The sequence below is a fragment of the Tenebrio molitor genome, chromosome 2 (genome assembly GCF_963966145.1).
Source record: "Tenebrio molitor chromosome 2, icTenMoli1.1, whole genome shotgun sequence".
NCBI classification, from domain to species: Eukaryota; Metazoa; Arthropoda; class Insecta; order Coleoptera; family Tenebrionidae; genus Tenebrio; species Tenebrio molitor.
In genome coordinates, this window is record NC_091047.1 from 2,444,297 (window position 1) to 2,467,638 (window position 23,342).

At 42.4% G+C, this 23,342-nt stretch overlaps 4 protein-coding genes and 1 long non-coding RNA gene across 5 annotated transcripts; 1 reads left to right on the forward strand and 4 right to left on the reverse strand.

The window, feature by feature from the left end:
• Nucleotides 1-7: 7 nt before the first annotated feature.
• On the reverse strand, nt 8-13,658 carry LOC138124727 (uncharacterized). Its single transcript, XM_069039884.1, has 10 exons — nt 13,515-13,658; nt 7,283-13,036; nt 6,962-7,228; nt 6,817-6,907; nt 4,277-6,760; nt 3,317-4,220; nt 3,189-3,266; nt 1,037-3,129; nt 385-989; nt 8-334 (listed from the first exon to the last, which is right to left on the reverse strand). Exons 8-10 carry the CDS (start codon nt 1,149-1,151, stop codon nt 173-175), a joined length of 882 nt encoding a protein of 293 aa, XP_068895985.1. The 5' UTR covers nt 1,152-3,129; nt 3,189-3,266; nt 3,317-4,220; nt 4,277-6,760; nt 6,817-6,907; nt 6,962-7,228; nt 7,283-13,036; nt 13,515-13,658; the 3' UTR covers nt 8-172.
• On the reverse strand, nt 2,231-13,436 carry LOC138124996 (nucleolar protein 58-like). The gene is made up of 7 exons (XM_069040196.1): nt 13,425-13,436; nt 13,128-13,319; nt 12,194-12,256; nt 6,962-6,991; nt 6,817-6,907; nt 4,690-5,087; nt 2,231-2,428 (listed from the first exon to the last, which is right to left on the reverse strand). The coding sequence occupies exons 1-7, from the start codon at nt 13,434-13,436 to the stop codon at nt 2,231-2,233; spliced, it is 984 nt and encodes a 327-aa protein (XP_068896297.1).
• Nucleotides 13,659-14,069: 411 nt separating the features above from the next.
• Coq6 (ubiquinone biosynthesis protein COQ6, mitochondrial) lies at nt 14,070-23,340 on the reverse strand. The gene is made up of 10 exons (XM_069039879.1): nt 23,115-23,340; nt 22,876-23,066; nt 22,597-22,830; nt 17,714-17,821; nt 17,541-17,606; nt 17,381-17,488; nt 17,131-17,333; nt 14,825-14,940; nt 14,584-14,750; nt 14,070-14,209 (listed from the first exon to the last, which is right to left on the reverse strand). The coding sequence occupies exons 1-10, from the start codon at nt 23,266-23,268 to the stop codon at nt 14,162-14,164; spliced, it is 1,395 nt and encodes a 464-aa protein (XP_068895980.1). The 5' UTR covers nt 23,269-23,340; the 3' UTR covers nt 14,070-14,161.
• On the forward strand, nt 17,842-22,602 carry LOC138124718 (transient receptor potential channel pyrexia-like). Its single transcript, XM_069039870.1, has 4 exons — nt 17,842-18,738; nt 18,785-18,960; nt 19,405-19,690; nt 20,545-22,602. Exons 1-4 carry the CDS (start codon nt 18,538-18,540, stop codon nt 22,564-22,566), a joined length of 2,685 nt encoding a protein of 894 aa, XP_068895971.1. The 5' UTR covers nt 17,842-18,537; the 3' UTR covers nt 22,567-22,602.
• On the reverse strand, nt 19,912-20,546 carry LOC138124729 (uncharacterized). Its single transcript, XR_011157252.1, has 2 exons — nt 20,246-20,546; nt 19,912-20,196 (listed from the first exon to the last, which is right to left on the reverse strand). It is a non-coding gene; the product is annotated as an uncharacterized lncRNA (long non-coding RNA).
• Nucleotides 23,341-23,342: the final 2 nt, after the last annotated feature.

A 23,342-nucleotide genomic window follows, 5' to 3' on the forward strand; every position in this document is an offset into this window, starting at 1 on the left:
ATTAAAATCAGTTTACGCAATCACTTTATTTGTATAATCAGTCAGCAGTGTCGAAAATGTAACTGTCTACAGTTTGTGCGTGTTGAATAATGCAGATAAGTACATAATTTATTAATAATTAATTAGTATAGACGAATTGAAATAATTTAATTAACTATTTGTAATAATCGAGTTAACTAAATTTATATTCATCGATGAGCTGGAGTATCCGCACGCTGTCGTAATCTTCAAGATCTCTTTTCCTGCGTCCGATGAACGTGGCCGCTTGGTTCATGGTCCCCATGTCCATCATCATTTGTCCGTTTTGCTTATCCTTGAGGGCGTGTATGAGTTTCTGAAACGACAAATTGTAAGTGTGACCGGTTTCGATTCGGTTTTACCTACGAGAACCAGTTTTATGAGGAAAACGGCAAAAGTTAGGAACCCTATGGTCATGAGGGCGCCCTCGTTCGAGGGAAACTCCATTTCGTGGTCATCGTGTCCTCGAGCCTCTGAGACGTCTTCAGATCGCTGCCACAAGCTTCCCATTCGGTCGTCTTGCAACACAATACTTAATTTTGAAAGTGCGATTTTTGCAAACTTACCAATGTTGGCCAAGAGGGTGTCTCGCAGATTTGTCAGCAGCGAAATTTTGTTTTTGAGGGACTTCTTAGCGTTTAGAGTGAGAGTCTGTTGGATGCTGTGCAACAGATGAAGAAACCCTGAATAATTTGTCTCTTCCGTTTTGTTTTCTCCCTCGGGGGGCGAATACTGCTCTGCGATTTCGCCCGTGGACGCCGTCGGAGTCTCTTCGACTTCGTTATCGGCTCTTTCCTCCAGTCTCGGAGTTGGCGACGTGGTGGTCAAAGGCGAAATCGTTGGGGTTGTCATGACGTGTCTGTAGCTCGCCAGGGTCGTGACGGGTAGTTTGGGTGTCGTGGTGACGATCTTGTGATTCGTGGGGGTCGCTGTCGGGAATTTTTGTTCTGGAAAGCTTACTTTCGGGGCTCCTGGAAAGTACTGTTTTATTTAATTTCGCGAGCGGAATTTGCATTACCGAAAACGAACTGTGGGGGTTTTTTGTCTGGGAGTTGTGGGATTTCCACCCAAGCGCTTTTTACCACGACGGGATAAAGGTCGAAGACAAAATTTAACACTAGCAGGTGCCACATTTTCGCGCGATGCAAGTCGAATCGACAAGTTTGTGGAACTGTTAGCGGTGACAGAGTTTATACTTGCGGCACTTAGGATGCTGTTAGAACGCTTATGCAAAATCTTGGAGCGGAAAATAGCTTGACGGGACTAATGGGTTTGTGCAGAATTTAAACCAAAACATTTTTCGAACTATTTATTTGTAACTTGTCATGGTACATGTAAAGAACGGTAAGTGTAATTGGGCATTACGTCATAATTTAATAAATTGGAATGGTTACTTATTACATTTTGATTATTTTATTATTCATTATATTACATTTATTAAACATTGATAAGTTTTCCAAGCAAATTCTTCGTCAATAAGTTTTTCAAAACAGCATTTTCTTTTCATCTTCGGACCAATCCTTTTCTTAATCGTCATGTTGGATGTTTTTCTCATCACATTCCTTTTGTTTGCCGGAATTTTTTAGTTTTTTTTTTGCAGGTGTTGACATTCAAATTAGAGTACGTAATTAAAAAAAGTATGTTCAGTTATTATTAAGTACTGACAAAGCAATGTTGAAAAAAACGTTCGTATTCCAAGTAAATAGATATATTGCGTAAATTTAATGTAATAATTAATAATATGAGATTAGGACTTGCTGCGGCATTTCGAATCTTCTTTGGTAGAATTGCAGTACCTACTGCCGGAGTGATGAGAATAACTTCTTTAATTCTTCGTCATTTCTTATAACCAGCTGAAGATGGCGAGAGACAATATCTTTTAGTTCACAACGTACATTGTATGAACTCTCAAAGTGCTATATGTATCTTTTCATAGTAAATTCATTTTACTCAAAATAGAGAAATTTAACTTTGTCTAGAATTTTCCCAAGAGCAAAGCAAATAAGTATGAGTAGCTTTGTTCATGGCGACAATATTTTCGTTGATTTGGAAATTTTGTTTGTCGCCACTTTTGTTAAAATTATTTTTCAATTAAAATGTTTCTTTGTGTATGCAATACTGCCTAGAATATAGAATTTTCCCATTTTTAACCTTGTCTGGAAACCTTAAGATAGAGGACCTTAGATACATCCTTTTCTACTTTTTCCACACATCATTCTTCAATTTTCTCGGAGACGAATCCTCTTCTGCCTTCGACTTCCCCTAGAACCGGTGAATCCTCTTCTTTCTTCGACTTCCCCTGGAATCGCTGAATCCTCTTCTTTCTTCGACTTCCCCTGGAACCGGTGAATCCTCTTCTTTCTTCGACTTCTCCTGGAACCGGTGAATCCTCTTCTTTCTTCGACTTCCACTGGAACCGGTGAATCCTCTTCTTTCTTCGACTTCTCTGGAACCGTTGAATCCTCTTCTATCTTCCACTACCCCTGGAACCGCTGCGGAATCCTCTTCTTTCTTCGACTTCTCTGGAACCGTTGTATCCTCTTTTCTCTTCCACTACCCCTGGAACCGCTGCGGAATCCTCTTCTTTCTTCGACTTCCCCAGAAACCACTGAATCCTCTTGTTTCTTCACCTTACCGTCGAACCGATGAATAATTCTTCCACTTCTCCCGGAACCCGTGACTGTTCTTTCTTCTCTGAAGTCAGCGAATTCTTTCTAAATCTCTGAAACAAAACTTCTTTCGTCGATCTTCTTCGGAACCAAACCTCTTCTTTCTTTGATATTTTGCGTAACTTCGATCTTCATCCGAGAAGCCCTTTCTTTTTTCATTATTTTAATTTTCTTCTTTTCTTCAACTTCTTGGGAACAAAATGCTTGTTTCTTCAAACTTCACCTCAACGATCTCTTTTTTTTTCGTCTCTTCACGGCGAACCTTCTTTCTTGGACTTTTCTTCAATTTTTTCTCCTTGCTTATTTCCTGGAAAAGAAACTCCTCTCCCTTCCCAAAACCATTGTCAAAATGTATAGTTTCCCCACAATTCCTCGTGGTTATTATAAATGTGTATTACGAAGCAGAAGAATAACTGGATTGTTTACCTATTCCATATGTTGCCTAAAACGAAATAATTTTCTACGATTATATTTTTCAATACTTTGCATTGCCATTTTTACCTTCCGTCGAAATTTTTAGCTTCCAGCGAAGCAATTTGTCGTTTTTACGAGGACGATCGGTCAACTCCACTTAAAATTCTGTAAAAACATTTTCAGTAATTTGTTTTTTTCCCCTGGTGTTTTCTTACCTTTTTCTCCTTTTTGTTTACTTTTTCCAAGAGTCAAACATCTTGTTATTCCTTCTCTAGAACAAAACATTTTGATTCTATTCGAAAATTAACAACTTTTATTAATAGTAGGTATGCATTTGCAGATATTTTCCCGTTGGTAGATGGTAAATGTTACTTCAATATTGCTAACTTCTGCTTTTTTTACAAATCGAAATCGCGTCTTCTTTTTCCCTCCCGAATGGCAGCGTTTTCAGTCCTATTCCTAACAGAAATCTTTTCTCTCTTCCATCACTAGCGGATACTTTCTTCATATTTTTGGTGTTTATTAGAATCGATCTTTTCTTGTAGAAACCAGCTCTGTTCTGTTGTTTTATATCCCGTATTTTTTAATTGGATTTTAATATTTATTTAGGTTGATTTCACGAGTTTTTTTTTATTTTTTTTAATTACTGTTTTCATCATTTTTTTGTTTTCTAGATTTTTTTTAATATCAATATATTTTCCAAAATTTTTTGTTTTCTAGTTTTTTATATCAATATATTTTTTTTTTATATTTTATTTTCTAGTTTTTTTAAATTTTCAATGTTTTTTAATATTTATTTTTTTGTTTCTATTTTTTTTCTTTTAACTATTCCAAAAAACGAAATATTTTCATTTTCACTTTTCATCCATCCGAGCTAGAACATCTTCGAATTTTCGCTTCAAAATGAAGTTGTTTTTTGTATTATTGAATTTTTTGTTTTATCCAAAGTATTGTCAATCCGAACCATGAGCGAAATGTTTTTCCAATACCAAGAACACTTGGTCGTTCAGCAGTTTGATTCTTTTTTTTTGATTTGTGTTGAACTTGCATTTTATCATAGGTTCACATTACAAATAAGTTTCAAATAATTACATAATTACTCACATGGAATGGAAATACCTGTAAAAATTTATAATTAAATACTTATTTCGAAGATGCGTGTTGTGTATTATTACCTCTGTGTACATGCCAAGTCGTTTTTCTTTAGTATTCTTAGAAAACAAGTTAGTGAATCATTTTTTCAAAGTTCTTTTGAATCTAAAGAATCCATATTTTTTGCTATGATGAACAACCAAAAAATCGACTTCTTGAGTATAAATTGCTAAATCGTTTCTTCACCTTCCCTGGAACAGATGAAATGTTTCCTTCCAAAAAAATTCGCTTGCCTCAAAACGGGTAGTAAATCATTTTTCTTGATCTTCCTCTGCGGCCGGTGAATCTTTTTCTTTCTTCGACATCCCCTTGCTGCCAAAGAACCTTCTTTCTTCCTCAGAACCAATTTCACCTTGTAACCGATTAACCTTCTCATTCCACTTTCCCTGCAGTCAGTAAATCCTTCTTTCTCTGCAACCCATTACCTTTGAAATACAGGAGCCACTTTCTTCCTGGAATATCTTCTTTTTTTCAACTTCCTCTGCAGCCGATGAATCCTCTTCGCCCCTGAAACCGGTAAATCGTCTTCTGTCTTCAGCCGATGAATCCTCTTCTTCCTTGAGACCAGTAGATCCTCTTCTTTCTTCGACTTCTCCCCGCAATCGATGAGTCTTCTTTCTTCAACTTCATGTGCAGCCGATGAATCCTCTTCTTTCTTCGACTTCCTCCCGCAGCCGATGAATCTTCTTTCTTCAACTTCGTGCGCAGCCGATGAATCCTCTTTCTTCGACTTCCCTCCCCCGATGAATCTTCTTTCTTCAACTTCACGTGCAGCCGATGAATCCTCTTCTTTCTTCGACTTCTCCCCGCAGCCGATGAATCTTCTTTCTTCGACTTCGTCCGCAGCCGATGAATCTTCTTTCTTCAATTTCGTCCGCAGCCGATCAATTAATCCTCTTCTTTCTTCGACTTCCCCCCGCAGCCGATGAATCTTCTTCCTTCAACTTCGTCGCCTTCCCTCCGCAGCCGATGAATCTTCTTTCTTCAACTTCGTCGCCTTCCCTCCGCAGCCGATGAATCTTCTTTCTTCAATTTCGTCCGCAGCCGATCAATCCTCTTCTTTCTTCGACTTCTCCCCGCAGCCGATCAATCCTCTTCTTTCTTCGACTTCCCCCCGCAGCCGATGAATCTTCTTCCTTCAATTTCGTCCACAGCCGATGAATCCTCTTTCTTCGACTTCTCTCCCCAATCGATGAATCTTCTTTCTTCAACTTCGTGTGCAGCCGATGAATCCTCTTCTTTCTTCGACTTCTCCCTGCAATCGATGAGTCTTCTTTCAACTTCGTCTGTAGCCGATAAATCTTCTTTCTTCAACTTCGTCCCTCAGCCGACGAATCTTCTTTCTTCAACTTCATTAGCAGTCGATGAACCTTCTTTCTTTAGCTTCGTCTGTAGCCGATGAATCCTCTTCTTCCTTGGAACCGACGAATCGTTTTCTTTCGTTGACTTCTCCCTGCAGTTGATCTTCTTTCTTCAACTTCGTCTGTAGCCGATGAATCCTCTTCCTTGGTCGACTTCTCCCCGCAGCCGAGGATTCTTCTTTTTTCTACTCCTCCCGGAACCGATTAATCTTCTTTCTTCAGCGTCCCCTGGAACCGATGAATTTTTTTTAATTTCCGCCGCACCCGATGAATCCTCTTCGCCTCTGGAACCGCTGAATCGTCTTCTCTCTTCAACTTCCCCTGTAGCCAGCCGATGAATCTTCTTTCTTCAACTTCCTCTGCAGCCGATGGTGAATCCTCTTCTCCCCTGGGATCGGTGAATCATCTTCTTTCTTTGACTTCTTCCTTCAGCTGATGGATCTTCTTTCTTCACTTTCTTTGTTTGTTTTATTGCAGCCGAGTAATCATCTTTCTTTCCTGGAACAGATAAATCCTCTTCCCTGGAATCGATGAATTATATTTTCTTCCCCAGTTGTCGGTGAATTCTGCTCTTCGCTAGAATCGCGTAATCATCTTTTTGTTCTTGTTTTGTTTGTTTTGCACCAGCCGTCGACCCGTCTTCTTTCTTCATCTTTTTCCGCAAATAGTGTGCTATTCTCTTCATTCTTCGATTTTCTGTAGTTGCAGCTGTGGCCTTTCTTCGATCAACCAATGATCGCCGAAACACTTGAAATAAATTCATCCATTACCACATTTGTTAAGTTATCTTCTTTTTTTATCTTCAATAAATTCGTCTTTGATCGTCACCGGAAAAACGGAGTCATTTTTATCTTCGCCGGAATTACAGTCGTCTTCTTTTTTCTTCGCTACGACAGTAGGCTATTTGATTCGCTTCTGATGTCCAATTATAACAACTGTTGAGCTTTTTGCGTATTTTTTTTTAACCGGTGTCCGATGCCATCTTCGTTCTTCTCTAATTTTCGTATAATCAACATTTTTTCCCAAATTTTATTTGTCGCGTCTAAAGTTGTCAAAGAATTTAGCTCAAAATATGATACCGCCTCTTCATTGAAATTTTGTTTCTCACGTACTCGAATAATTCTTTACTTACTACTCACAGATTTCCTGGAAAAGCAAGTATTAAATTCACTTTTTTTTATAAATCTTTAAAAACTCCTTACCTTCTGGACGCCGGACATTTTCCACTTTCTGCTTCAACCAGTCGATAAAATTTCGGAATGTTGTAACGATGTCCTCTGAAGCAGTGACCATCTGTAAATAACAATTAATCATTCCACTCCTAAAACAACAAAGATTGAAACTCACCTTCCTCAGATGTTCCTCGAGTTCCTCCTCCTGAAATTTCTTACTGACATGTCTTCGGAAGAAATACGCAAATACTTTTTCACACATTTTTATTCAACAATTTTAATTTCCTCGTATTGATACATACTGCTCGCAAACCAAAAAACTGAATTTTATTACGCAATTTCCGACAAATTTTTTTTGTACAGTTATGTGCAATGTTGGGCTGTTCTTTCAGCGTCGATCCCTGTCCTCCGGCCAATCGAATTCCTCCGAATTAGCCCCCTTCTATTAAAAAACCCACGTAAGCACGCATACATCAACAATTCGTCGACTTATTACCTCAGCTAATTGTAACGAACGTGTCATTTTCCCGGAAGTCTTGTGCAAGTTACGCAATTGTTCGTCCTTGGTGGTGATAACAGATAAGTAATGATGTAAAAATTCCTCGATTGAAACGATCAAATATTGATTGAAAATCACACGATTGTAGATTTTTGTGACGACTAATTCGTTCCAAATTTGTTATGTATTCACTGACTTGCGCTGGCGGCTGTTTTAATGGAACCCATTTAGAATAACAGATTTCTAGCAGAGCGGTAGATTTGATTGATAATCTTCGAGAGTCGGAAGATTTCTACAAAAAGCCGAATTGCGCGATACTTTGTTTCTACCTGAAGCACGATTTTCGACGACTCGGTTCAACGGGAAGTTCAAGAATTCCGGTACTCCACTGTTGTCCGGTTTCAAATGTAGATCGAAACAGTTGAAAGATTCCAAAATATGGAGTCGAGATTTGATCAGGTGCAACCACCGGGGCTCTACAAACAATGCAACGTTTTGCGGCACATGGGAATAACTACCTTGATCTTCTCGTTTAAAAAAAATGGAGCTTCTGAAGTTTGTCGAATGTCATCCTGGAGGGAAGGTGAAGAGTTCAAATCCAAAGACACAGAAGAAATTGCCGAAGTTGAAAGCAGGAAAGCGTCACGCACAGTTTCTACAAACAATCGCAGCGTTGCTCCGTATTTTACGAAAGTGTGCCTGAGTCTTCTCTGTTCATTTTTAAAATGTTGAAGGGAACTTCATTGTGGAAATGGGACAAACGTGTTTAGTTGTGATGACAACCCATAAATAGATCGTGGGATGATTGGTACGTGGTGGGTATCTCAACCTTTCGGAAACTTCCGGTGGTGGAATCGAAGTCTCGGGACGATTTTTTCTCCAGGATAATATTTTTAAAACTTCCAAAGAGTTGGTACATATTTGTGAGGTCTATAAGCAACCGTTTCGATACAAGAAAATTAGACAGATGCACGGATACTCCGAAGACGTTTGTACTGCAGAGTGTCGATGTTGATTCGATGGGAACAACAGGGGAGTCGGTAGTTCTACAAACAACTTATTTTCGCTACTTCCAAAGTACCTCGACGCCTCCAACAGAAGTCTGAAGATGTTGCTCGATGTTTTTCTTCCGCATTTTTCGATGTTGAAATAGAAACGAGTTTGGGGGTTCTACAAACAATCTTAGATTTTCGATACTTCCAAGTACCTTAACGCCGCCACGTTTGGTTGTTGATGCGGTGATCAAGACGCATTCCGACAGTTTTAGAAAAGCACAGTCCGCAATAAATCGTTATTCTTGTTATCCAGGACACTTTTTGCCGAGAAAGCGCGTTACAATTTTAGCGTATGCAGATTCTGCAACAATTCCTTTTTTGCAAAGCCTCGAAACGAATACCTGATTGTTGGAGTTGCCGCCGCTTCTTGAAAATTATCTCTCGTAGATGCTTTGTGATGATGATGTTGGCGTATCGATGACGAATGTAGATTGTACTAGTGTTGGTTTTCCCAAAATTTAAATATCCACGAAAGTAGAAGAGTAGAATTATTGTTTCTTGTAGGAATGAATTTGTAATTTCAATCTGCAAGTTCGCAACTATAATATCTAGGACTCGAACGATGATTGATACTTTTAATTGAAGTTTCCAATCAATCGTGAAGACGAAATGTATAGGCCTCGGTAGACGATCCGATTTTAAAAATTCTTGTGTGGTTGGTTGCAGAGTTGTGACGCGACGAGTTGACATCGAACGTCACTACAAACATCCAGATTGTTTTCCAAAATGTGAATACGTACGAGCCGTTAGTCCATCGTTGATTGTACAAAAACTAAAACGAATCGATTCTTCTAGAATTGGAGCGGTAATGCGTATATCTGCAACTATAGTTTTGATATCGAAAACTACACAAATAAACTGATACGTCGGCGACGTCAAACCACGACGAACTTTTATCGAAGTGTGAACGTGGTACTTCCCGGAGCGAACGATAAAGCACAGTGTACGCGGTACAAACTCTGGAAAAATCACTTAATATCCGACATTTCACTGATACTTGCAAATGCTGAATTTATGCTGCGGCGTTTTGAAGTTTCCTGAAGGATTACGGGGAGGACGGACTTCGCCGTGGTTTCGAAATAGTCGCGGCAGAACTTCTGGAAAAATCACGCATTTTGTTGCGATATCTCACGAATACTTGCTATCACGAATGCAAAGCTGATCCTTGTAGTCTTCGAAGTGGTGAGGATAAAGATCTTGAAACGGATCGCGAAACAAGCGTCATTTTTGCTGCAAAAATACCGTTTTCGACAAATTCCAGTACCTTTTCAGGCCGGTCGACTGCCCAATCAAAGACTTGGTGCGACCACGGTACGTTCGAACACCGACGCAATAATTCTGTAAAAAATCACAGCTTTGTGGTATTCCACGAATACTTGCGTCTTCGAAATGTTGACTTCCGACGTGACTGATGCCGGTCTTCCAACGTGACATTTGTCTTATCGTTAAAGCGAACGATCGGAAGATGCACTTTCTGCAACTAACAGACCGGTTGCGATACACACAATTATCTACCTCTCCTGCGTCGGTGTTTCATGGATGGTTGCGCGATACGCATCACGATTTCACGCACTGACGGTTGCGATAAAGAACATTGTCCTGTACACGCCCGAGCGACAATAATAATTCTGCAAAAAATTCTGTTGGGTATTGGAGGAATACTTGCAACTTTGGAAGTTCTAGTCTTCATGATTGGGGAGTTCTACGCCGTGTAGTCTCCTCATCAAGTCGATAAAGATCGAATCACGTTCGTGCATGCATCTATAAATATCACATCTGAATTCTGATATTAAACAAATAAGTGGATACTCCGTTGCAGTCCGGCGAGTGTTGATGCAGAGTGAATGGATAAAATGAACGCGCAGATGTGTTGAATTGCAGAAGTTTTCCAACGTCGAATAAAGTGGGAATGTCGCGATCCTGATTCTAAGTTTGCACGCTTTAGCAAGCAACTCCTACAAACAACTCGAGTTGTTGCGATATTAAATTGCAGATACCTGAATTCATTGTTGATCACGAAGGATCCGTGATAGATTTCAACTTCTACGTGATCTGCAAATGATTTTATTTTGGTGGGCAGTAAACGATTAAGTCGATACTCCGGCAGAGCCCGCAAAAATGTGAATTCCGGTTGATCCAATGCGATTACGCTGCCAAATTTGATACGTGGTGTGGTATAAGAACGTTCTGTAACAATCCTACATTTTGCCATATTGCGAATACCTTCCAGATCCCTGCGTTGGTAAATATTGAATAACAACTAACGTGTGGACCGCACGAAATGCACTATTACTTAAGATAATCGCAACACAAACTATCTTCCTCCGACAATCCACCTGAAGAGAAGCGTTACTGTTCGAGACTGACGGTGATCTAGAAGATTCATGTTTGATATCGAAAAAAACAAATACCAAGGAAAATATTCCGTTACGATGTTGAAAACATTTCAATGATTGACCTCGTCCTTAATAATGGAACGTCCTCGTTCTAGAAATTGTTTTCGCAAATACTTGGACCTTGTCCAATTCGATAAGATCTGTCACTTTCTAAAAAGGCATCACAAATTCCAAATGTACGTACGTTTTCGCAATTAAAAAAATTAATACTCTCTTCCGGGCGTTACGTGAAAACTGCTCGAGTATTTTGCGATTTTTACAATGTTTAATTAGGTCTTTTCCGGCATTTTACTTATCTGACTTTGCATATTTTCATTTTTCCGACTGGTTCCTCGTGTTACATAACTACAAACAATTAAGCAATTGGGAGTCACCTCAAGTACCTGACTAGTTGCGGACGACGTTCTTGGAGAACTCTTGCCTTATCGTAACGTTATGTGGGGGGAGTTTAATCGATACGACTACGAGAAACTGGAACTTTTCGTTCATTGTACCTTGCATAATGGCTGCCGTCTTGCGTTTGTTTCTATTGATCCGCACGCGTCGTACGTAAGTACCGGGATGATAGAGATGACTTCTTTGGGGAAGATGATAAATGAACTTCTACTTCGACTAAGCGGACTTTTCGCTTTTCTACAATTGTGAAGCTGCTGACAGGTTACAGTGGGTGGAATACTTGCGCGCAGGATAATATTTCCTGGTGGCTATTTTGGTGCAGGAAAGATTTCGAGCGTTTACTTTTGCAGATTTTGTTCCAGTATTTGGGAGCGACAGCTTCGATTTATTGGGATTATTGGAAGATCTGCAAATATCGGTAACACCGCAGAAAACCCATTACCTGGATGTGCTTTTTGCGTAAAATGGGCATTTTAGTTTTCTTCAGAAATCTTCAGTGTTGAGTGCAACATTACGATTACTGACTATTTTAATACAAATGTTTCTTGGATTTGATTTGTGACTAAATTAATTACTGCAATTTTCATTAGTGAACTGTTTCCCTGAAATTGGTCAACTTCTACTTATCGCGACTCGCATAGTTATTTAAAATTTGCCCTGAAAATTATTTAACTGCTCCGACGGTCGCTTCCTGATGGCTTCTACTCGTCGCTTTATCTTGGTTGTAGTGGAATGTTTCAAAAAAGTTTAATAAAAATTCGGGCTTATCTGATTAGCATTTAAGAATAGTTTCGATCTTCTCGTTTGGAAATTTGTGAAAATTTTTGTTTACAATTAAATTAGTCGAGGCTCCTTTGATATCCTCGCACATCCTGAAAATGCATTTAAGCTCAACTTATCACAAATACCTGGATCCTGCCACTCTTCCACCATTTAATGCAATCGCAACTAAATCGCCATCGAGAGTTCTACTTTTCATTTCTTACTTGATTTACGTAAATTAGGAAATGCAAACGAGCCGTACGTTTTACCGCAATCCTTGTCAACTTATAATAACTCACAGGCTGGCCGCTTATGACCAGGAACTGGTACGAATCCTTCTTGTCGGAAACGATCGCTTTCACCTGACAAAAAACAACCAAACAACTCCAAACAGGCCACTTGTGTGGCGTTACAAGTTAGGACCAAATGGTACTTTACCGTTACTCGAACATCCCGAAAGGGCACGTTTGCGGTGTCTCCAAGTTCGAGCAAGTAACGGAAAGTTCGCCCCCATTCCTCTTGTCAGATCGACACTAATGACTAAACCGTTGGCAGATTTGGGAAACTGGTGCAGCTTCACTGCCAACCTACAGGAAAATATTCATTCCACTTGGGTCCACATTCGTACAGTTACAAAATCCAGCACCGCTGTTGCATTGTTTGTGAATTTGACTGTGACGGGGCGGGTTATGACGTTCACAAAAAATGTAAACAGTGGTGTTTCGGATGGAGAGTTCGTCTAGGAACGATACTTGTTGGGTTTGTTTTACCACTGAGGTGCCGCCCTAGCCGCCATTTTGCGCAACGTGCGTTCGACTCTCGGTAAGGTGTTAAGTAGCTCGTGTAATGGGGATTGTCGGTCTAGTCGATCGATACCTTTGCAGGACTTCTCCGCTCACATGTAAATTCAAAACAATTAGTACACAGGACAGGAACTGAGTTCAGAAATGCTACAGTCGACTCTCTTCTTGTTTTTTTATTAAATCAATTAAAAAAACTCGTTCTCTTTACAGAATTATATGCAACTATCTGTATATATCATTCGAACCTAAAGTTAATTTGTACAAGAGTTAGTGATACATTACAAACCAAAAACGGGCACAATCCTGGCAACCAGGCGCGGACAGGGGCCCCCCAGGCGACTGCAATGAAAAAACTCCATAAAATCACAGAATATTATCACATCTTCTAAACTATGCAACTTCAAAATTATCAAGCTTTGGAAAATTGCACCAGTTTCATTTGGGACATAAAGTGATCTAAGCTACTGTTGACTTCCTTGCAGACGGCGTCGTCCCACCGGACGTCCTCGGGGCAGTCCTTCCCGGCCACCATGGCCTTGAACAGTTCCCATTTCAGTCTTCTCTCTTGCTGCTTCGTCCGCAACTCGGACTCGGCCCGCGTTAGGGCCCTCGCCAAAACAGCCTGAACGAGGAGATTTCTGCGTTTTTGCAGTTTACAATTTGTTTTCTTGAATTTTACTTTACTTATCCAATCGCATAACGTACTGATCGTCTCTCTGTTGCCAACCTGACAGCCCATCAGCGACTATTTCCGAAATTTCTCACAAAATCTCCCCTTATCAGCGCTTTTACAATAAAGCAATTGACAACAACACACCTGCCAGCAGTCTCAACAGTGCGGAATTTGCAGATTTCGGCCGGAGGACAGGAACGAGCTGCACACAACCACACACACCACTCCTCGGCGACCGACACAAAATGACGCCGTTTCTCGACGCGCCGCCTTTTATTCGGAGGTCAACGTAGAAATTGTAATCCTACGCCAGACTACGAAAAGTAGATCGGGGAAATTTCACTGTTTTCGCACAATTTCACCCCGCAAAGCCACCCCATCGACGACAAAATCGACAAGCATTTCATTTACTACCCCAAAATGATGCAAAAATTCAGATTGAGGGTGTTTTTAGCCAAAATCGCACTCGGCTGGGCGCTGCGGCGTTGCTGGGATTCCGCGTGACGTCACCGCGTCACAGAGGGAACGATCACAAAACAGGGTGTGTCCGCCATGTTTTTTTCCTCCATTTACTAGAAAATTCCATGGGAAATTTCATTGTTCAACGATTTCACGTTTCGGAATTTTCGTCTAGACTAAACTGCGTAAAAGTGACGCCACGTTGTCACAGATTCATGCACCGTGGACAAATTAAACACCTTTCTTTGTTGTTTTTACAAACTGTTTATTTTCTTGTTAAATAGTTTGGTTTACAAAAATATACAAAAGCACAAAACGTGAATTGGGGGTGGCTAAGTCTGCCAGTAGCGTAGGCCCGAGGCTTGCGAAATCAGAAGCTTCTGAAAAATCACAAATTAGTCCACCAACGTCGAGGAATTGTGTTTTGGAACAATAGCAATAAAAATTGCGTCGCAGTTATCAGTTAACAATTCTACAGTAGATTACTGGCGGCATGTTTTATTCACTCCTTATCTAAATATTGGTGCTTGATCGAATTTTATTAGCGTAATGTTTACAGTTTTTGCGGTAAAAACGCGTCAGAGTAGACAACAGTAACGGAATAAACACGTCTGACTCAGTAATTGGTTCATATTATAACAAAAACAAAACTTTCCTTTGATGATTTAGGGCGCTGAAACAAACGAGCTCCCACCTAAATAAATGATTTTTTCGTGGGCCCCATTTAAATATAGACCCAGGAATAGGATCTCACCTTGAGGGGAGCCAGCGCGTGAACCGCTTGCAACCCCACGCTCCGCAGCAGGACCAGAGGGGTGAATTCCGTGCTGTACAGCTGGAAGAGGCCGTGAACGACCAGCATCATGGGGACATTGTGTCGCTGTCGCTCCGTTTCGTACTCCTTCAAGTAGCTCAAGGCGCCTGCATCGAGCGGTTTTTATTGCGGCGGTAAATGAAGGTAAAAGACGTCTTTGGCCAGGTGGATTTGGACTTACCGAGTTTGCTCCCGTTGTAAGCCGCCTCCCCGAGCACGTTATTGAGGCAGATGACGTCCCCGAGGCCCAGGTTGACGCCTTGACCCGCGAGAGGGTGGATTCGGTGGGCGGCGTCCCTAAAAATAGTTCTGCTGTTTGGGAAATATCGATTGAAAAAATACACAATTCGCCATAACTGATTGTTTATGTCGATGATGCGAGGATGTTAAACGGAAGAGTAAAATTATCCAGTCGTAAATCGTGCATCAAATTGGAATTACATCTCGAATTTACTCGTTTGCAGAAAAAAATCCAGATAATCGTTCGATATGTGTGTTAAGTGTTACGAAGAAATGATTTTCCAGGAACTGTGGCCAATTTATAATTTCGCAATAGAGTAAAACTAATCGACCAATGAGTAATATGTTACGGAATCATTTTGAATTTATTGAATGATAAATTTGGCCAATCATAAATCAGATGATTTAATGTTTATTTATTTACTTGAGTAATTACTGGTAACAAGTAGAATTTATAGGAGTTCAGTGTTTATTTAAAAATGTTTCGTGTCTTAAGTTAACAGCTGGTGAAAGCCGGTTGTCAGCTGTACCGTGAGATTCTTCTTGTTCGACTATTAATATCGAGGGGAACCATACAGTGGCGTACCTGATCCTGAAGTTCGTTGCAGGGTCGTAATACCTTCAGAGAAAATCTATTATTTTGCTTTAAATCCTTTAGGGCAATCATGAGAGAGTATTAAATGTTTTTTCAAGGAAATCGAAAATGAGGTACTGTTTCTATGAAGTGTTTATGGTTTAAGGCACATGTTTGATAAAACTCAAGTAGCTACGGTAAATTGTTGTTTATTAAGTAAACGAAAGAAGGATAAACCTAATGTATTTTTGAGATAAGTGAAGTATTAATAAGATTTTTATCGCTGGATGTTTGTCAACACCGCTTTCTTACTCCTCTTTAATGATTACGTCTCGAATTTATTCAATAAATATTTTGAAAAAAGAAAGTGTGTCGCTTTTCAAATGATTTAAAACAACAGAACTCTGTCAAACACAATCCACCTTTTTGTTTGTTTTGGTGATATTACGTTGCGGGTTCTTTTGTTAAAGTAAACAGTTGCATCATCCCAGCTGTTATAAATTCAATCCTACTTTCACAACAAATGCCAGGACTGGGATTAGTTCAGATTTTTGAGAAATTCCGGTTAGATTTATTAATTAATGAAAACAACATTATCCAAGCCTGACATTTACTTTTGAGGCATCTGTGCATCATCTTTCCCACATGTCGAGTATCTAAAAATATTTTGCTGTATTAAAATCGAATACCTGGGGGTCACAAATTGCATTACATACTGGTTTTGTTATACAGAGTGGACAATTGTACACATTTTGGAGGAATGAGGATAGTACAAAAGATTTTTCTGCTCTTGACTTTTTTATACATAGATGTATTGATATTTTGTAGTATTTTTTATAATTATTATCGATGTAAATTGACGAGAAATAAACTATCATTATTATATGTATTAGAAAAAAAAAAACATTATTTTCCTGCAATTTCGACTTCTGCATTCCATATAACTAGCTGCATTCTTCTCAAATCACTAAAATATTTTGTAACATGACATCATTTTTGACATTTCATTTTTTTGGTTGGCAATGATTTCACACTCATTACCAACTATTTTTCACGAGGACAAAATATCACTAAAATACTACTAATAATAGATATCTTCAATTCGAATAATTGTGACCTCAACCTTTCATAGCAAATATACCAAAGACATTCATACACAATAAACAATTATTGTTCGACTATTCCGCGTCCTACTCCGCCCACCGCGGCAAAAACCACAACGGGACGAATTCTCCGATTTGTTTGGCCCAACAATTTCCTTTTATATCTTCCTCTTTGGCAGGTTTACAGCTAGACTCCCCCACTTTGGACACCTCCAAGATCGTTTCCTTCCTCTCTTTACTTCCTCTTGCACTAGAGCGCCGTCGCTCTCACGAGTTAAAAATTACGTTTTGTATTAACTTTAAGCATCTACTTAAAACTAAACTAAATTTCTCGTTATTTTCCTTCAACTTCCCGAAACCTCGTGCTACCACTTTCAAAATAACATTAAAATCTCGAAATTTTGATACATGACGCCATTTTTTGACAGTTCGGTCGTCATCGCTATTACCAACCATTCTTCATCTGGACAAAATATCACTAAAATACACCATTTTCCTAATTGAGATTTCAAAATGTAGAATATTGTTCTCGATTATTAACCGAACCTGTACAACATTTTGTAGACTTACCCGACCAGCGCAACCCCCTTCCCCACATAATTCGTCGCATGCCCCAAACCCAGAGGAAACATGGCCCTGCTGTTGACGTCACAACCTAGAATCTTCGGGGGACATTGCGTGACCGAACTCGACGGCAAATTGCAAAACCTGATCAAATTATCAAATGTTTGCATCGCTTGATTGACGAGTCCACTTTTGGGGTAAACCTTCCACTAAAAAACTGTTTGAAAAGGCGGTTCTCACGTTGCTGTCGACCTACCAAAGCGTCGTTGATGGCATCGACGAACTGATCTTCAGGCAACTTCACCAATCTCTTGGCTTCTTCGGCGTTAGTCGACCACACCATCGACGACAGACATTGAGTCAGCTATGGAGCAGAAAATGTTAAATTCTTGTAGTTTTAGGAGCGGACAACCAACCGGCAGAAGGGCGAGGAAGCCGCTGTTGGGCAGGTGACGCTGCCACGCCACAACGTTGTCAAAGTCCTGCAACATTCAATTAGAACGATTTCTAATTAAGATTAAACATTTTTTGCAAAGCTGTTCGGTTCTTTTTATTCATTGGACTGATCTAGGATTGTGGTTTTACAAACCTCTGGAAGCTTGAGCGTCGCCACGACGCCCATGTGGTTGTAATTGTGCGAGATGTGGTGAAACCCCATGGCTCTGCGTACGAGCGAGTTGGCACCATCGCAGCCCAGCTGGAAAAATCCTGCTTTTTACTATCGCAACTAGGAGGTATCATTTGTGTCGTCATTTGGGGGCAAATAAACTGTTTATTTGGCATGCAATCGACGAAAGCTGACCCAAATCCGAGTGGTTTTACCGGTGCGATCAAATTCCGATAAATTTTCGAATTTGAGCAGACAGATTCAATGAAAATTAAAAATAGAATCTTCCCTACTACGTCCGATGTGATTTACCCATCCGCTAGTCTTGTGGTGGATGCGGTCGGGCTAGCACATCCCAAGAGCCTCAACCATTTCCGAAAACAGTTCGCTCTTCGATGTACGTATTTGGATTGTAAACGGCGAGTCCTGCGTGAAGTCGAATGGTGATTGAACCGGCGCCCGTTCACGCCCCAATTCACCCCTCGATAACGCTGCCCAACACAAACATCTCGTGATGGACATAATTAATAAAATTGTACCAATTCGGGGTGTGGAATTTTACCGTTGCATAAATTGTGGCCGTCCTAACAAGCGCTCGCGCTCTTCGTTGGCTCCGTCAGTTTATTTTTTGTTCTAAATCTGGTTTAGCGCAAGACGGGCCGACCATGTGCGTCCCTCCTTTCCGCCGATTCGAAAATAATACCGTTAACAGTGTGTGAAATTAGTGGGAACAAGTCCAAGGAATGGGTTTGTTTGTATAACTTTCGACCGGAGACTGTAAAGGGAGCGATAAATCACGTTTTACGATGTCGTTGCGGCTGGAGAGGCCCGCCAGGTCCATCGACGACCCCACCATCCGGTGGGCCGACGACGTCGCCCTGGAGATGGAGACCGACAGCATCTCCAGCGAGGAGGAGACGGGCTCGGAGTACGACGGCGAGCAGCGGGCCAGGTCCAAGTCCGTGCTGGAGATATGGGACGACAGCTACATCTGGGAGAGGCTGCAGGCAAGTAGACCTTCCGTCGGAAGCCGCTACAGGGGGGTGTTTCCAGGCGCTGGCCGACGGTGAGGAGGTCGCCGAGCTGGTCGAGCAAGGAGACGTCGACAAGGTCCTCGCCAAGAACGCGAAGACCGTGCTGCTGATGGCCATCTGGCTCGAGAAGGAGGCGCTCGTGAGGAAGCTCCTCGAGGACGGCGTCAGCGTTCGGGACGTCGACGAAGGCGGACGGTCAGTTTATGTGTTTGACGGCAGTAAATAAGTTCTAAAGCTATTCCCAAATGTGTTTTCTTCGAGAACCTCGTAAAATTTTATAAAACTTCCTTTACAACTGCGACGATTGGCCAGTGAATTTATTACACCGCAGAACCAAACGTCCAGCTTCCGGTTTCTCTCAAGAATTCTCCCTTACACAGGATTATTAATTATCATAAATGCTTCTAAATCGTAATTTGCAAATTTGACATTTGACAGCTCGCACTTGTCACTTTGGAGTGGTCAAAGTTTATCATTTTTCTGTTCTGAGTTAGTTAAGGCAGCAAAATGGTAAAATAGTCTTTTTCAAGACATCAGTTATTATCTTTGCTATAACCTTGTAGTAGTTTTGTTTTGCTAGAGAAAATTTTTTTTTTGCCAACCCCAGAATTTCCATATAATTTTGTAAATCTTCTTCAGTACGCCTTTGCATCTTGCCGCTTGCGTTGGCAACGTCGACATTATGAAGATTCTGCTACAATACGGCGCCGAAGTCAACACCAAAGATGGCACAAACAGAGCGACTCCTCTGCATTGCGCCGCGAGCAAAGGACATTTGTCCTCTCTGAAGATGTTGATCCGTCACGGAGCCGATGTTAATGCGGGACTGAACAACAAGAGTCCTTTGCACTATGCGGTTCAGAGCGCTGCGGTGGACTGCGTCAAAGAGCTTCTCGACAACAACGCAATACCCAACACGCCTCAGGTATCTAAAATTAAATGTAAAACAATTGCATGTCGTATGAATGGTAAAAACTTGAGTACGTAACAAGGCAAATCAGCTCCGCCTGTTGTGGGCTCGACTCCGCCCGTCGTGGCAAAAACAATAATGGGCGTCACCTTGGACTGTTTTGATTGGTGGTGACGTTTTGCACGTTCTTTTGTCAAAATAAACACACTTGCGTCATTCGATTGATTAATACAAAGTTGTGATTTTGAAGAAATTTATTTTGAGAAATTCCGACTACAGTTATTCATTCACAACATTATCTTATACGTTGACATTTAATTCTAAAGCATCTGTGCACCATCTGTACTACATGTCACGCCTGTAAAAATATTTTGCTCCATTTTGATCTAACACCTGGTGTAATAAATTGCATTACGGGTTTTCTCATGCAGAGAATTAACACGTGGATACGTCGGGGATGCTGCAAGAAAATTTTCTGCTCTTGGCCCATCAACATTTTTCTTCGCGTTGATTTCATAAATCTGCTTAAAAGTGATTATTAGTTATTATTTTCCTGCAGTTTCGATTTACCACATCCATCTCTTGCCATTTTCAAAATAAAACTTAAATTTTCCCATCACTACCCAAATTTTGGAACATGACGTCATTTTTGACAGTTCCTCGTATTCAGTACCAACTATCCCCCATAAAAGCAAAATATCACTAAAATACCACCATTTTACTGTCAATTTCAAAATTTCACATTAGAAAAATGAAAGACACAACAAAGCAAATACTTTATTCATTTTGCGTCCACCGCAGCAAAACCCAGGAGACGAATTTCCCGTTTCGTTAGGTGAAACAACCCCCTTTCATTCTCCTTTTTTCAGGTGTACAGCGAGACTCCGCTTCACGTGGCCGCCGCCTTGGGCGCCTCCGAGATCGTGGCCCTCCTGTTGAGCCACGGCGCCGCCGTCAACGTCCAGTACGGCACCGACAAACTCACGCCGCTCCACCTCGCCGCCGAAGACGGCGACGCCGAGTGCGCGCGCCTCCTGATCGAAGCCGGCGCCCAATTCTCCTGCGAGAACCACAAGAAACAAACGCCCTTGCACCTCGCCGCCCTGTCGCAATGCTCCGAAACGCTGGAGCTCCTCCTGAACCGGGGGGCCAACCCCAACGCGCGCGACATCGACGGGCGCACCCCGCTCCACAGCGCCATCGTCAAGGTGTCGCGATCGTGCGAGTGCGTCCGGCTCCTGCTGAACGCCGGGGCGGACGTCAACCGGCAGGACCTGTTCGGCTACACGCCGCTCCACCTCGCCGCCCTCAACGAGTTCTCCACTTGCGTGATGATGCTGCTGAACGGCGGCGGCGACGTCACGGTCCGCACCAACGGCGGGGTGTCCGTCTTGAGCTTCATCACGAGGAAAACGCCCGACGTCATACCCAAGTACCTGGCCAAGTTCGACGCGTCGATTCTGGTCAACGACCACGAGATCGGCGACGTCGACTGCGAGCTCAAGCTCGACTTCAGGGTGCTGGTGCCGACCATGGGCAACAAGGAGACGGAGCTGCTGCTCAACTTCATCGAGGTGGGGCACAGGGAGGTGCTCAAGCATCCGCTCTGCGAGACCTTTCTCTTCTTGAAGTGGCGCAGGATAAGAAAATTCTTCCTGTTCAGTCTCTTCTACCACTCGCTCTTCGTCCTCTTGTACACCGTCTACGTCACAGGAGTGTTTCTGAAAGATTGCTCATCTCAGCACGGTACTAATGGTACTTGCTGCTCCGACAGCGACAGTGGTAGTAAGTCTTGTTGCGTCGCCAGCTACGTCGAGGTCTTCGGATATCTTCTCCTCTGCTTTAACATCATGCTCCTGGGGAAGGAGTTGTTCCAGATATGTCACTCCTGGCGCACATACATCAAGCACTGGGAGAACTGGTTGCAGTGGCTCATCATCATCAGCGTCTTCTGCTGCGTCCAACCCACCAAGCACATGAACGTCAGGGAGAACGTGGACAACTGGCAGCACCACGTCGCCGCCATCGGGATCTTCCTGGCCTGGCTGGAATTAATGATGATCGTTGGCAGGTTCCCCATCTTCGGGTTGTACATCCAGATGTTCACCACCGTCTCCGTAAACTTTGTCAAATTCGTGGCCGCCTACTTCTGCCTCCTCCTGGCTTTCGCCCTGAGCTTCGGCGTCCTCTTCGCCAACTACAAGTCCTTCAGCGACCTCAAATGGGTAATTATCAAGGTCCTGGTGATGATGTCGGGGGAGCTGGAGTACGAAGACATCTTCTACGCCGACGACGCCCCCATCAAATACCACTACACCGCCCAGGTGATGTTCCTCGCCTACGTCATCCTCGTGACCGTCATCTTGGCCAACCTGATGGTCGGCCTGGCCGTCAGCGACATCCAAGGCTTGCAGCAGAGCGCCGGCCTCGACAGACTCGTGACGCGTGCGCAGCTCGTGGCCCACCTGGAGTCCATGCTCTTCTCCCGCTTGCTGAAGTGCATCCCTCACAAGCTGATGAAGTTCTTCCACAAGCAAGCTCTGCTGCTGAAGTCGCAGTACCACTGGGCCCTCTACATCAAGCCCAACGACCCCCGCGAGGAGCGCATCCCGAAAGACTTGATCAAAAATATCTACCACCTGGTGGCGGAGCGCAGAGAGAAGCCGCGAGGGCGGAAGCGCCGCAGCCACAACAAGTACCACTTCGACCTAACGTCGCCCCCGCTCTCCCGGATCAACTCGTATTCGGGCACTTACGCCGGAATTGACAAACAACTCGCCCTCAAGACCGAACTCGAGGCGATCCATCGAGAGTTCGCCGAGTACAGCGCCATCTTCAGGCAAAAACTCGAATTTGTCACAAATCAAATGCTTAAGAATGCAAAAACTTAATTGTAATTTTAACTTATTAAACTGACTCACCAACAAGTCGCACGTGTACCTGGCCCCGCTTTCCAGACACACCGTCACGCAGTCCTGATCCTCTTCTGGGGGTCTGCAACTCTGTATTTTTGACTGGTACACCACTTCCAACGAGTCAGGTATTTCGCGGCGCACCGCGTCCAAGAGGAGGTCGTTTTCGACGATGTAAGCCACGGGTTTGTCCAAATTATCGTTGTCAAACGTGATGGCCGCGTCAGACATGGCGTCCCACACCTACAGTCACTAATGAAAGCGTTCGAGAAATTGATGCAAATGTACCTGCATGCGCTTCACGGGGCCGCATCGCGCGCCGGCGATGTGTTGCCACGCGCCGATGTCGCAGAGGAGCTCGACATTCGCGGGGTTCAAAGCTGACACTCTATTACTGTAGTCTTCGGGCAACTTCCACTGACTTTCTTTGCTGCTTTCCAGCAGCAAAATCTTTTTGTCATCGAGTTTCGGGTTTTTTCCTGAAATCTGACGATCAATTGTGGTCGAAGCGGTGCAATTTTACGTACCCAAAGTGCAGGCTAGAGTCGTTCCCACCATGCCCCCGCCGGCCACGACGATGTCGTAGTGCTTCGACGAGAGCTCCTCAGAGCTCCGAAAGCGCCTCGACATGAAGGATACCTTTCTCGCGAAATATCTGCGGCTAAATTGTTTAATCAACATCGTGTCTGTGGATATTTTTGAATGTTATTTATTTTGACTTGAGGTTGACATTTGACATGGTGAAAAACTAAATT

Coding starts and splice junctions, on each gene's coding strand:
- LOC138124727 (XM_069039884.1), bottom strand. CDS start 1,151: ATGTGGCACCTGCTAGTGTTAAATTTTGTCTTCGACCTTTATCCCGTC. Junction 990..1,036: donor ACCCCCACAGTTCGTTTTCG/GTAATGCAAATT, acceptor AGTACTTTCCAG/GAGCCCCGAAAGTAAGCTTT. Junction 335..384: donor TCCTCATAAAACTGGTTCTC/GTAGGTAAAACC, acceptor TTGTCGTTTCAG/AAACTCATACACGCCCTCAA.
- LOC138124996 (XM_069040196.1), bottom strand. Junction 6,992..12,193: donor TGGTCATAAGCGGCCAGCCT/GTGAGTTATTAT, acceptor AAGAAATTTCAG/GAGGAGGAACTCGAGGAACA. Junction 5,088..6,816: donor AAATGTCCGGCGTCCAGAAG/GTAAGGAGTTTT, acceptor CTGCGGACGAAG/TCGAAGAAAGAAGATTCATC.
- LOC138124718 (XM_069039870.1), top strand. CDS start 18,538: ATGTCGTTGCGGCTGGAGAGGCCCGCCAGGTCCATCGACGACCCCACC. Junction 18,961..19,404: donor GACGTCGACGAAGGCGGACG/GTCAGTTTATGT, acceptor AATCTTCTTCAG/TACGCCTTTGCATCTTGCCG. Junction 19,691..20,544: donor CAATACCCAACACGCCTCAG/GTATCTAAAATT, acceptor TCCTTTTTTCAG/GTGTACAGCGAGACTCCGCT.
- Coq6 (XM_069039879.1), bottom strand. CDS start 23,268: ATGTTGATTAAACAATTTAGCCGCAGATATTTCGCGAGAAAGGTATCC. Junction 17,607..17,713: donor CGACGCTCAAGCTTCCAGAG/GTTTGTAAAACC, acceptor TGAATGTTGCAG/GACTTTGACAACGTTGTGGC. Junction 14,210..14,583: donor ACGCGCTGGCTCCCCTCAAG/GTGAGATCCTAT, acceptor GTGATTTTTCAG/AAGCTTCTGATTTCGCAAGC.